Source organism: Syngnathus scovelli, chromosome 13 (assembly GCF_024217435.2).
Source record: "Syngnathus scovelli strain Florida chromosome 13, RoL_Ssco_1.2, whole genome shotgun sequence".
In the NCBI taxonomy this organism is placed as follows: domain Eukaryota; kingdom Metazoa; phylum Chordata; class Actinopteri; order Syngnathiformes; family Syngnathidae; genus Syngnathus; species Syngnathus scovelli.
The window spans coordinates 15,036,994-15,049,151 of NC_090859.1; the positions used below are offsets into that span (position 1 = coordinate 15,036,994).

Below are 12,158 nucleotides of genomic sequence, written 5' to 3' on the forward strand. Positions count from 1 at the left end.
ACAATTCAAAATTCAAAACATAAAATTCATGTTTAAATTATACACAACTACATACGTGCATACATACACTACATAGAATGCAGAGGCTGCGTGCGCGCGTGCGTGCGCGCGCGCGCGCACCCACTGTTGAGCACTTCAATGACGTCACCGCGAGAAAGTTTGCCGAATCGACCGACACACGCGCGCGCGCGCGCGCGCGCACGCACACACACAGACAAATAGGCATCGAGGGGAAGAGGAGGTGAACTCCGACAAACACGGTTCCCGTTGGATTTGACTCGACGATGATTGGACTCTCCAGTCCGAACTTTGGTCTCTCTCACTCACTCTTATCCGGCTCTGGGGCTGCGCGTGACGACGGCGGCGGCGGCGGCGGCGGCGGCGGCTTGATGGAAACTTGCCGAACTTCCCAGGAGAACTAGGTGAGGAGTACGCGTCCAAATCCAATCCATTCCAATCCAATCCATTCCAATCCAATCCAATCCAATCCAATCCAAAATTTCTGCTGGGTCCAGAGAGCCAACTCGCGTTATTTCAGGATGATTACATGCTCTGTATTTTGATTTCGAGTTGCTCGCTTTTTCTCTTTACCTTCACGTTGCAAGCTGGATTGCTGACGTCACAATCCAGTCAACAATTTGTTGTTGTTGTTGTAGAAAGTTCAAAAGTGCACGCAACTCTCCCCATCCGCATATTAACATTTTTCTCTTACAGTATTCTCCCAGTAAAAATGGATGGATGGAGGGATGGATGGATGGATGGATGGATGGATGGATGGATGGATGGATGGATGGATGGATGGATGGATGGATGGATGGATGGATGGATGGATGGACGGAGGGATGGACGGACGGACGGACGGACGGACGGACGGACGGATGCATGGATGGACGGACGGATGGACTAATAACTAAAAACTAATAACAGTCTGTGCTTTCAATTTAACTTTATTCAAATGAGAAGAAATCATAGAGACAAATTCCCCAAAACACAGAAAGTTCTTCTGAAAAGTTGTTTTGAATGAAAAAATAAATAGAAATTCCATCATTCCATTGTATTTGAAGGTTTTCAATTGTCGCTTCTCCTTGCAGCCTCCCTCTCTCCCTCCCCTCTTCAGATCACCGTTCTCCTCCTCCTCCTTCTCAGCCAGCATGCAGGAAGGGGCGGGGCCAGCACATGACTCAGGTCCAGGCAAAGGCCACGCCACGTTGGATGGCATCTGTGGCTGTGAGCGGGCGTGCCAGCAGGGCGACTATGCCCTGGCGGCACGCCTGTGCACGGAGGCCCTGGCCGCCGACCCCCTCAACTGCGTGCTCTACAGCATCCGCTCGGCGGCCCACCTCAGCTTGGGCCGCTACCGCCAGGCCCTGCATGATGCCAACAAGGCCCGAGACATCAACCCAAAATGGACGCAGGTACCACCTCCTCGGCCCTTAGCGCTGCCGTGACGGGAAAGGGACACTAGGGGAGCCGTTTAGCCCAAATCCTTTGTGACATTTGCAAGAACTCGACTAGGGTCCACAGTCCGGGCCAAAAAAACGGGACCGAGTCAGTTAAGGAGCTTAATGTCGACAAATCATGAAATCAAATAACAAGCAGAGTGCAGAGCTGCAGAGTGTACAAAACGTGTGTGTGTGTGTGTGTGTGTGTGCGTGCGAAAGAAAATGGATTTCCTTCCTCTGCAACAGAGAATGGACGGAAGTGTGTGTGTGGGGGGGTTTTTTGGCGCTCGGCCTTGGCTTTTAAAGACAATAACAGAAGCTGTGTGGCTTTGCGGGTCTGTGTGTGTGTCTGTGTGTGTGTGTGTGTGTGTCTGCGTGTCTGTGTGTGTGTCTGTGTGTGTGTGTGTGCGTGAAGTCCAGCCTTTTGGTTGGAGGCAATGGAGGTCAAAACAAAAGAAGAACTCAACAAAAATGGTTTTGCCAAGTTTGCCTTTTTCCCACGCACGCACGCACGCAACTGGTCTTGCGTAGCGTGCCCTTTGTGTGTTTCTGTCGGTGGAAAGCGCCGCCCGAGGCCCGCCCTGTCATTAGCGTTGGACCGGCAGCGCGTTGGCTGCTGGAGGCAGGACGTCAGCCGGCATGAGATTAGAACGTTTGGTCGGGGTCACCGTCAGGCCGGGCCGGGCCGCGCCGCTCCGGTCTGGGCGGCTTAACCGCTGTCTGGCTCGCCTGGGACCATCTTGGACTCATGCGAGGGCAACCGCGCAAGCGCATTCAAATACGTAGCACTCATTCATCCATTTGATTTGCCACTCGGCTGACTGAGCGAGACAAGTGGGCCAAATGCGCCGCATCCTCATCATCATCCTCCTCATCATCCACTCAGCCAATCAGAGCTCACTCGTGGCCGCTCACGTCGACCTCTGCTGCCCCTGCTGTGACAACTTTGTAACGTGACCTCTAAACCTGTGTGTGTGTGCGAGAGGGGGCAGGGTCAGAGGCTCTGCGCAGCCTATCAGGTTTCAGCATCAGTCTTGAGCGAGCAGGTGAACTCGTTGTTGTCGGGCAAACATGATGAAGTGGCAACCCCGCAGGAAGGTGAGTGGGCTTTTTCCGTTTTCGCCCAGTAGTTGACCATTTCTTTTCACCGTCTGCAGGCCTACTTCCGCCAGGCGGTGGCGCTGCAGCACCTGGGTCGCCACGGAGACGCCCTGGCGGCCTTTGCCTCGGGCCTGGCTCGGGACCCCAAGAGTCTGCAGCTTCTGACGGCCATGACGGAGGCCGCCATGAAGTCGCCCCTCCGAGGTGAGTCGGTGTCCGACTCGACCGCCCCACCCCCGAGTTGAGCGCTCCGTTTTGCGCGGCCCGCCTCCAGATTCTCTGGAGCCCGCCTACCGGCAGCTGCAAAGCATGAAGCTGGAGCGCAGCCCCTTCATGGTGGTGTCGCTGGTCGGACAGGAGCTGCTGACGCGCGGCCTGCACGCCGCCGCCGCCGACTCGTTGGAAGCGGCGCTGCGGATCGGCACGTGCTCGCTGAAGATGCGCGGTTCCGTCTTCTCGGCGCTGGGCGCGGCTTACTGGTCGCTGGGCCGCGCGGAGAAGAGCCTGGCCTACATGCGACGGGACCTGGACGTGGCCCGCACCTTAGGTGTGTGTGTCACCGTCGGGCTGTAATCGGCGTACGCGTGTGACCTCACGCCTCCGCAGGTGACCAAAGGGGCGAATGCCGCGCCCACGGCAACCTTGGCTCCGCCCTCTTCTCTAAAGGCCGTTACCGAGAGGCGCTGGCCAATCACAGGCAGCAACTGATTCTGGCCATGAAGCTGAAGCACAAAGAGGTTTGTGATCGAATGGATCTTTATTGTCATTGTCACACATGACCTGACATCAGCATCAACATGGCCGCATGGCCGCATGGCCGCATGGCCACCCGCCCGCCGTTGCATTAGCATGCTGCTAATTCCATGACGCCTTTGCTTCGAACGTCGCCGCTCTACTCGATGGTTCTGGACGAGAATGTTCATTTGCCTGCAAAGGACGTAAACTCTAGATAGCACAATGAGCACGCTAATAGCTAATGGCTACGGTGTACCAACCAACCTCAGGCAGCGTCCCAAGCTCTCCGAGGGTTGGGCCACGTGTACACGGCCGTCGGCGACTACCCCAATGCGCTAGCCAGCCACAAGCAGTGCGTGGCGCTGGCCAAGCAAAATGGCTGCCGGCTCTCCGAGGCCCGGCAGCTGGGCGACACGGGCGCTGTGTACACCGCCATGGGAGACGTCGCCGGCGCCCTGCGGTGCCACCAGGAACACTTGGACATCGCCAAGGTGCCAACGTCCTTATTTTCTGCACTCTGCGCCAGGCAGTGGGCCTGAATTTCCGAAGGTCCAAAAGAATCGTCCGATCTCAATCTCACCTCTCACTCCGGGTCAGAGTCTGGGGAACCGGCGCGAGGAGGCTCGAGCTTACAGCAACCTGGGCAGCGCCTACCACGCTCAGCGCGACTACGACAAAGCCGTGACGTACCACAGCCGAGTTCTCAAGCTGGCCCGGGAGCTCGGAGACGACGGCGGCAGCACGGTGGAGATGAGGGCCTTGGCCGGCCTGGGACACGCCGCCCGATGCGTGCAGGTCAGCCAGCGCTTTGAATGCGCCGTGTGCACGCATCCTCCAATGGTATGTGCGCTGGTGCTCAGGACCTGGACGCAGCGCTGCGCTATCACCGGCGTCAACTGGAAATCGCCGAGGAGCTCGGGGACCCGGGGGCTCGAGGCAGAGCCTCTTCCAACCTGGGTAGGTGATGGTTTTACACGCGTGTCGTGTCGCCAGCCGCCGCACTCATCTTTTATTTACCAAGCGTCTCGACTCGCCGTCGCTACAACTGGGCTCCGAGTCACCTGACTGGGCTGGGGCTGCCGTCCGTCTTTGCGCCTGCCTGCCTGCCTGCCTGCCTGCCTGCCTGCCTGCCTGCCTGCCTGCCTGCCTGCCTGCCTGCCTGCCTGCCTGCCTGCCTGCCTGTTTGTCGAGTTCTCGGCCACGATTGACACTCGAGCGCGTCGACGTTTCTTCCCCTCAGGCATCGTCCACCAGATGCGCGGTGACTACCACCTTGCCCTGAAGTTCCACAAAGATGACCTGCTGTGCGCCCAGGAAGTGGGGGACTACGCCGCCCAGGGCCGGGCCTACGGCAACATGGGCAACGCCTACCACGCCCTGGGCCTCTACGAGCAAGCGGCCGGCTTCCACCGACAAGAGCTGAACATCTCTCTGGAGGTGAAGCTCCGGCGTGAGGAAAGGGTGTACTCCCAAGGGAAGGCCGCCGACCGGCTGACGGAGCGCTCGGGTGTCTTCCGTTCAGGTGAACGACCGGGCGTCCCAGGCCTCCACGCACGGCAACCTGGCGGCGGCCTACCAGGCGCTGGGCGCTCCGGACCGGGCCCTCCAACACTACCTGCGCCACTTGAGCGTCTCAAGGGAGCTGGGCGACGTTCAGAGCCAAGCCAGAGCGTTAGGCGAGTCAGCCGCCGGTCAACTTGAAAGAAGGCCACGCCACGCCACGCCACGCCACGCTTTGACTCTCTCCTTCTTCCCTTTCCAGCAAACTTGGGCAACTTCCATTGCTGCCGAGGCCACTACGAGGAGGCCTTGCCGTACTACCGCCAGTACTTGCTTCTGGCTCCCGGCCTTGGGGATCCGGAGGCCCAGGGCAAAGTTTGCCACAACCTCGCCTACGCCCACTTCTGCCTGGGACACTACCAAGATGCCGTCAGGTCAGGACTCGCTGAAAGCTGAGTCGGACGCAGCGGCCGTCTTCGGTGACATCGCGGCCAGTCGTCACACCAAAAACGTTCCGCACACCAGATACTACCAGCAAGATCTGGCCTTGGCCATGGACCTTCAGGACAAGCTGGCCCAGGCCAAAGCCTACTGTAACCTGGGCCTGGCCCACAAAGCCTTGGGGGAGTTCAGCAGAGCGCAGGAGTGTCACAACCATCTGCTCCAGATCGCAAAAGCTTTGGACAACACAAAGGTAGGGGTCGGAGAGCACTTGAGGAGATCCTGCCCATGCTGCCGGCGCTGCCCGCGCTGTCCATGCTGCCCGTGCTGCGTTTGTAGGCAATCTTCAGGGCTTTGGGCAACCTCGGAGATGTCAGCATTTGTCAGGACGATCTTCAGGGAGCCGCCGGCTTCTACCGACAGCAGTTATCGTTAGCTCACCAGTTCAGCGATCAGAAGATGGAGGCGGACGCCTACTCGGCTCTCGGATCAGTGCACAGGTGAAAAGTCCACCGACCCGAATCGTTGAGCAAAGCGGACGGGGCCTTCACGCGCTCACCCTCTCCGTCAGGCTGCTTGGCCAGCTGGACACGTCCTTGTCCTTCCACAGCCGGGAGCTGACCCTGCGCAAGGATCTGGGTGACCCCGGCGGGGAGTGCCGCGCTTTGGCTCGCCTGGCCGCCGTTCACGCCGACCTGGGAGACGGCGACACCAGCCTGCAGTGCTACGAGGCTCAGCTGGGCCTGGCGCGGCGGCGGCTGCGCGACACCCGCCAGGAGGCCCAGGTCCTCGGAAACATGGCCATCGCCGAGATGAACGCGGGCCGCTTTGAGGAAGCCGTCGGCTTCTTGGAGCAGCAGCTGGCCGCCCTGCGGCGCTCGGGTTCCGGAGACGCCGTCCCGCATCGGGGGAAGGTTTACGGGAACATGGCCAAATGCTACGTCGCCCTGGGAGACTTTGACGAGGCCGTGCGGTGCTACCACGAGGCCCTGACGGTGGCTCGGAGTCTGGAGCGAGTTCAGGACCAGGCGGAAGCCTACAGGGGACTCGCCGACGCTCACAGGTTTCTTCCGGCAACTTTGAGTGGCGTCGTTCCAACGCCTCCGTTTGTAACCAGCCCCATCCGTGTCCGTCCCACGCACGCACGCACGCAGGTCGGCGGGCAACCTGCAGCAAGCTTTGGTGTGCTTGGAGAAGAGGCTGGTGGCAGCTCACCAGCTGGGCGGGCCGGTGGGTGGCGAGGCGCGGGCGTACGGCGACCTGGGCGCCCTGCACGGCCAGATGGGCAACTATGAGCGGGCCTTGTCCAGCCTGGAGCGTGGACTCGGCATCGCTCGCTCGGCCGGGGTGAGCTTGACGTCGACGGCGGTCGGTGGCCGGGCAATTCGGCAAATGGCTCTTTTTGAACCCGCTCAGGACAAATCCCTGGAAGCGGAGGCCAGCGATGAGCTGGGCCGAGTTTACCAACTGATGGGTGACTACGAGACGGCGCTGCAGTGGCACCGACGATCTCTGGACATGGCGGAGCGGGCGGGATGCCTCAGGGGCCAAACGCGGGCCTCCGCCAACCTGGGAGTGACCTACGAGGCTCTGGGCGACTACCAGCAGGCTCTGCTTCTCCAGGAGCAGCACCTCAGCATGGCGGCGCAGACCAGCGACTTGCTGTCCAAAAGCCGGGCCTACGGCGGCCTGGGGAGGATCCACCACGCGCTGGGCAACGCCACGCAGGCTGTCGCGTACCTCCGGGAAGGTGAGCAACTTCACGGCAGGGCAGCGGCCAGATATCATCCACTATAATGGCGGGATGGCTTTCAGGCCTTCGCCTGGCCGAGCGGTCAGCCGGCAGAGAAGACGAGGCCGAGATGCGCCACCGCCTCGGCTTGTCTCTGTGGGCTGCCGAGAACCTGGCGGAGGCCCGGCGGCAGGTCTGCGCTTTGTCCGGCCGGCCGCGTGTCCACTCGCCACGGCGGTGACAACCGATGGCTGCGTCTGCTTCAGCTTCACAGAGCCTCGCTTCTCTTTGAGAGCATCGGCCGCGAGACGCTGCACGGCGCCGACCGCAAGCACGCCCTCTTAGACCTGCAGACGGACACGTACCAGGCTCTCCAGAGGGTCCTCGTCAGCCTGGGTAGCTGAAATACAACGCCGAGACCGTCTCTGTCGTTTCCACTCATCGGCGCTTTGTCCGCAGGCCACGTGGAGGAGGCGCTGGCCGTAGCGGAGCGAGCCCGAACGCAGACCTTCGCCCACCTACCGGTGGGCTCGGACCGGCGTGCCCCGGTCACGGTGGAGCGCATCCTGGAGACGGTCGACAGCCAGAAGGCCACGGTGCTCTACTTCTCGCTGGCGAGAGGATTCCTGCACAGCTGGCTGCTGGCTCCCGGCTCAGGTAGTAGAACATCTCCCGACCGCGTCAGAGTGCCTCGTCGCTAGCGTCGCTAGCGTCGCTAGCGTCGCGGTCATGCCGTAGGCGTCGTCGAGTTCAACCAGGCCCGTCTCGGAGCCGACGACGCGCCAGAGTTCCGAGATGGCTCCAGCTTGCGGGAGGGCGGCCGGCGCTCTCTGGAGCGGTATGTCTGCGCCGCCAGAGAGGTTCTGGGAGTTGACGGAAACCTCAGCAGGTAACGCGCAACGACACCCATTTGCTTTTGGAGGGCTGTTGTGTTTGGGCGAGCGACTCATCTGTTCGGTGGTTCTGGGGAGGCGGGATCATGGGGAGATCAAAGGTCAGAATTCGGAAAACATCCCCTTTCCTTCCTCGCAGGATGAACGTGGGCAGCGAGACAGAGAGCCAAGCCGGAGAGGCCCCCGAGCGACGCTTTAACGACGAGCTGGACGGCTACCTGCGCGTGGCGTCCGCCGACAACGTCTCCAAAAGGTGCGAGCCCGAAGTCAATCAAAGTCAGCGCCGGCCGGCCGGGCCAACGGGCTTATCCGCTTTGTCGCAGCGCCGGCGTTTCTCCGGCCGAGGACGGCTCGTCTTCTCCTTGCCGCCGCCTCGGCGTGGACGCCTCTCCTCTCGCCGCCCTCTACGACTTGCTCATCGCGCCGATGGAAGCGGTACGTACGAACGAGCCGTATCCGTGGAGTTCTTTCAAGTTGCGTCAAGTCTTTTGTGTCAGGCCCTGCTGCACGCCGGTGGTCAGGCGGGTCCACGCCGGCAACTGGTTCTGGTCCTGGAGGGTGACTTGTACCTGGTGCCCTTCGCCTTGCTCAAAAGCAGCTCGTCCGCCGAGTTCCTGTACCAGATGTTTGCTCTGCTTTGCGTGCCGTCGTTAGCCAGCCTGCGAGCTTCCGGGCCGCCTGCTCCGCCCTGCCGGCTCGCCGGCTCGGGACTGGCCGTGGTGGGAGCGCCTGGCCCGTGGCGGGGCCGCTCGTGGGCTCCGCCGCCGCCGTCGGCCCGGGACGAGGCTCTGTGTCTAGGCGAGCGTCTGGGCTGCGTCCAGCTCGCCCACGCCACCAAGGAGCGCGCCCTCGCCGCCCTGGCGCAGGCGCAGTGCGTTCACTTTGCCACTCACGTCTCCTGTGAGCCGGCCGCCCTGGTGCTGGACCCCGGCGGTGAGGAGGAAGAGGGGGGCCGGTGCGCGATGGCGCCGAGCGCGGAAGGAACGAAAGCTTGCCTCGGCGAGGATGCGTGCGAGAGCCGTCCTCCGCTTCGAGACTTCCTCCTCACCGCGGAGGAGATCTTGGAGCTCAACCTGAGTGTGAAGCTGGTGGTCCTCAGGTTGGTGCCGGAGGTTCTGCCTTCATGTTCTTACGCACTCAAATGTCCATAATCATCCCCTCCCAGGTCCTACCCCGAGTCCGGCGTGCGGCTGACGCGCGACGGCTTGTCGGGTCTGACCGGGGCCTTTCTGCGGGCGGGCGTCCGATGCGTGTGCGTGTCCCTGTGGGCCACGCCGCCGCCCGCTGCCAAGCTCTTCATGCAGAGCTTCTACTCGGCGCTGCTCGAGGGCGCCGCGGCCAGCGCCGCGCTGGCCGGCGCCATGAGTACGCTCCGCGACAGCAAGGACTTTGCGGACCCCTTCAACTGGGCAGGTGAGCACACTCAAAATCCCCGTCGTGTTTTCCAATGAAACCAAACGTCGCTCAGGCTACCTGCTGATGGGCGGCGACGTCCGGCTCAACGGGCCCGAGTTGGCGCTGCGACGGGCCTTGGCGGAGGTTCTCTGCCACGCCGACCGGGCCAGGGACACCTTGAGGGTTCTTCTGCACCTGGTTGGAAGTCAAGACGCCGACGCACCCTTTGGAATCGAATCAAATAAATAAAAGCAAACGGCGGGTCTCGTTGCCGCACGCAGGTGGAGAAATCTTTGCAGCGCATCCACAGCGGCCACGCCAAGCTCCTGTACACGTCGCAGCAGAGCGTAGACGATAAGGTGGGCGGGCGCTTCTGGATCCGAGCGAGCTGTTGCGGGCGCGGTGATGGCGTGACCTTCTCTCGGTCGTTGTAGGTCGGCGGCGTGCCCGGGTGGCGCCCCTTGTTGGCGGCGGTGGGTTTCCGTCTGGACGCGGGCGGTTCCGGCCGCCCCGCCGCCGTCTTCTTCCCCACGTCGGACCCCGGAGAACGGCTGCAGCGCTGCAGTCTCACCATGCAAGCCCTGCTCGGTACCGTTAAGGTTTCAAATTGGCTCGGGTTGGGAATTTGCCTTCCAAGCCAGGACGAGCGTTTCAAGATGGCTTTTCAGGGTTCTGCGCTTCAAATTCAGGTTCTGGGTGAGGGTTTCAAATGACCGGCATCTCGTTTGTGTGTGGAGGTCTAAGCGCGGCAGCTTTCGAGGCTCTTTGCAAACTGGTGTCGGCGCCCCAAGCGGGAGAGCCGCTGGTACGCGAGGTGAGCGAGCCGACGGCTCACGTCGACTTGCTTTGCGCTTGCGTCACTCGGACTTTTGCTTTCTTCTCCTTTGCTTCCATATGCGGCAGCTCCATCAGGTGCTGCTGCTGCAGCTGCAGTCACGTGACGGCGAGAGCGACCGATCGCCGGCCGCCGTCTTAGTGTCGCTCAGCGTGCGTGCGTGGAGGCTTCCGGGATGCCACGAGTTCCTGGCGGCCCTCGGTCGGTCAGCAAAACGGAGACAGACAACGGCGACCGACGGACGGACGGACGGACGGACGGCGCTGATAACCACGCCTCCTGTTTGCTCTTCAGGGTTCGACCTGTGCCAGGTGGGTCAGGAGGACGTTCTGCTGAAGACGGGCAAGCGGGCCAGCGGGCGAGTCATGGCTTTGGCCCTCCGCTCACTCCTGGCGCTTTTTGGTGAGAGCGCCTCATTCATTCTCTTGGCGACCCTTCTCGTAGCCCATCGCGCATGACACGAGTCTTCGGGTCCCGTTTCAGACTCGGCAGACGTTCCCGAGCGTGTCGGCACGTACGGGTCGTCCTCGTTGGAGTCTCTGTCGTCTTCTCCGCCGACGCCTCAGCCCGCGTCTTTTCCCGCCTCGCCGCCTCGTCCTTCCCTCTGCCCGGACGCGCCGAGCGGCGACGCCATCTCCGTCTACAGCCTCAGCTCGCTCACCTCCTCTCTCGGGTTCTGGCCGCGCCCCGAGCCCGCGGGAAGCGATGCGGTCGGCCGGTGCTCGCGAGCGCAGGAGGGGGCGGCGACGCCTCGCCGCTCCAGGCGACTGGCCAATCTGGGTAAAGGGGAGGCGGGCGACGAGGACCACCGGGGCTACGCCATCATCAGCAGCGAGCCTCTGAGGCCAGAGGACCGTTGCGCCACGGTCAAAGAGCCGCCGCCGCCGCCAAACGTTCCGGCCAAGCCGCCACACACGCAGGAAGTGTAAGTTCAAATGTTCGTCTCTCCTCAAAATGCGACACGCCGCCAATCAATCGGCTGCTCTCGAGCTTTCCTAGCCGACTCACCCGTTCCGATCCGATTCTTCATTTGCGCAGCTCGTCTCCTCGGAGGAGCAAAGCGAAGATGAGCGGCCGCGAGGAGGCGGGCGGCGGCGTACCCACGGGACAGCTGGACCCCGAGGAGCTGACTCGCAAGATCCTGGAGGAGACCCGGGTCCACATGCGTGCCGTGGAGATCCTGCAGCGGACCCCTGGGCGGCGTTCTCTCTCGACACCCGTCACTCCCATCCTGAGCAGGGGCGCACGCGCCTTCCAGCCGTCCGAGACCAGCGCCTTCAGCAGACCCCCGAGCAGGACGAGTCCGGCTTCGGCGCCGCTCGGTCCTCTCTCTCCCAGACCGCCGTGCCGCTCCTCTTCCCTGCAGAAGCTGGCTCCACCCTCATCCCCCAAATATCTGGCTGGCAGAGCGTCTTCACTTCACCTCAAAGCAGCTGGCAGAGATTGTCACGACAAAACTTCACCTGACACCGAGTCCCGGGTCAAACCTTCAACTGGGAGCAAGTGTCATCCAAAAGCTGTTAACAGCGAGTCCCACCCCAAATTCTCCCTGGCGCCACCCCCCTCCTCCACCACCGCGGTCCCTCGCTTCAAAAGCTTCAAGGCGGCCCGCCAACACGAAGGCGCATCCCCCGCCGGCCTTCTTCCGGCAAAGAAAATGAGCACAGTGAAGAAAGACGTTCTGGGTTTGCTGGACCTGTCGTCGCGACATAAGTCCAGCGAGACTTCCGACCGTCTCCCCAGTGCGGACAGCAAAGCGCCTTCCGCCTCCAAAGCTTCCAAACGCACTAAATTTCCTTCTGGCTACAAATTTCTAGCAGGGCATTTTTTCCCTTCTTCGAAGTGTTGACGTGAATATTGGTTGCCGTGGTGATTGATTGACCCTGATGTTCTGAGAAGGTTGAGAAAGTATTGCTTGCTCGCTAACAAATGCCGGTGCGGTTCAAGTGGACAGGAAGAAAGAACACTGTACTTATACTTTGACAGAAGATTTTTACACTATTTCAGTGGCAGATTTGATATATGCTGTCTGTCATTTATTTCACTCCTGTCATAAATACGTACACTGACTGTGCAAGTCTTTG

At 61.5% G+C, this 12,158-nt stretch overlaps 1 protein-coding gene across 4 annotated transcripts; it reads left to right on the forward strand.

Moving 5' to 3' along the window:
- The first annotated feature begins 219 nt into the window (after positions 1-219).
- Positions 220-12,144, forward strand: ttc28 (tetratricopeptide repeat domain 28). Of its 4 annotated transcripts, XM_049737482.2 has the most exons (32): positions 220-422; positions 1,092-1,415; positions 2,600-2,747; positions 2,818-3,090; positions 3,150-3,280; positions 3,548-3,769; positions 3,876-4,073; positions 4,139-4,235; positions 4,519-4,715; positions 4,801-4,954; positions 5,041-5,212; positions 5,304-5,472; positions 5,559-5,719; positions 5,791-6,282; positions 6,374-6,566; positions 6,636-6,969; positions 7,035-7,144; positions 7,218-7,347; positions 7,411-7,608; positions 7,690-7,840; positions 7,984-8,097; positions 8,168-8,279; positions 8,342-8,943; positions 9,010-9,257; positions 9,313-9,437; positions 9,521-9,598; positions 9,674-9,827; positions 9,977-10,053; positions 10,143-10,275; positions 10,369-10,476; positions 10,558-10,999; positions 11,113-12,144. In XM_049737482.2, the coding sequence occupies exons 2-32, from the start codon at positions 1,152-1,154 to the stop codon at positions 11,921-11,923; spliced, it is 6,798 nt and encodes a 2,265-aa protein (XP_049593439.1). In that variant the 5' UTR covers positions 220-422; positions 1,092-1,151; the 3' UTR covers positions 11,924-12,144. The 4 variants fall into 4 exon arrangements, with proteins under 4 accessions (XP_049593439.1, XP_049593440.1, XP_049593441.1 ...); XM_049737483.2 differs by lacking the exons at positions 220-422; positions 1,092-1,415 and adding an exon at positions 1,440-2,540; XM_049737484.1 differs by lacking the exons at positions 220-422; positions 1,092-1,415 and having other exon boundaries at positions 2,601-2,747; positions 2,901-3,090.
- The last annotated feature ends 14 nt before the right edge of the window (positions 12,145-12,158 follow it).

Coding starts and splice junctions, on each gene's coding strand:
- ttc28 (XM_049737482.2), top strand. CDS start 1,152: ATGCAGGAAGGGGCGGGGCCAGCACATGACTCAGGTCCAGGCAAAGGC. Junction 1,416..2,599: donor TCAACCCAAAATGGACGCAG/GTACCACCTCCT, acceptor CACCGTCTGCAG/GCCTACTTCCGCCAGGCGGT. Junction 3,091..3,149: donor GGACGTGGCCCGCACCTTAG/GTGTGTGTGTCA, acceptor ACGCCTCCGCAG/GTGACCAAAGGGGCGAATGC.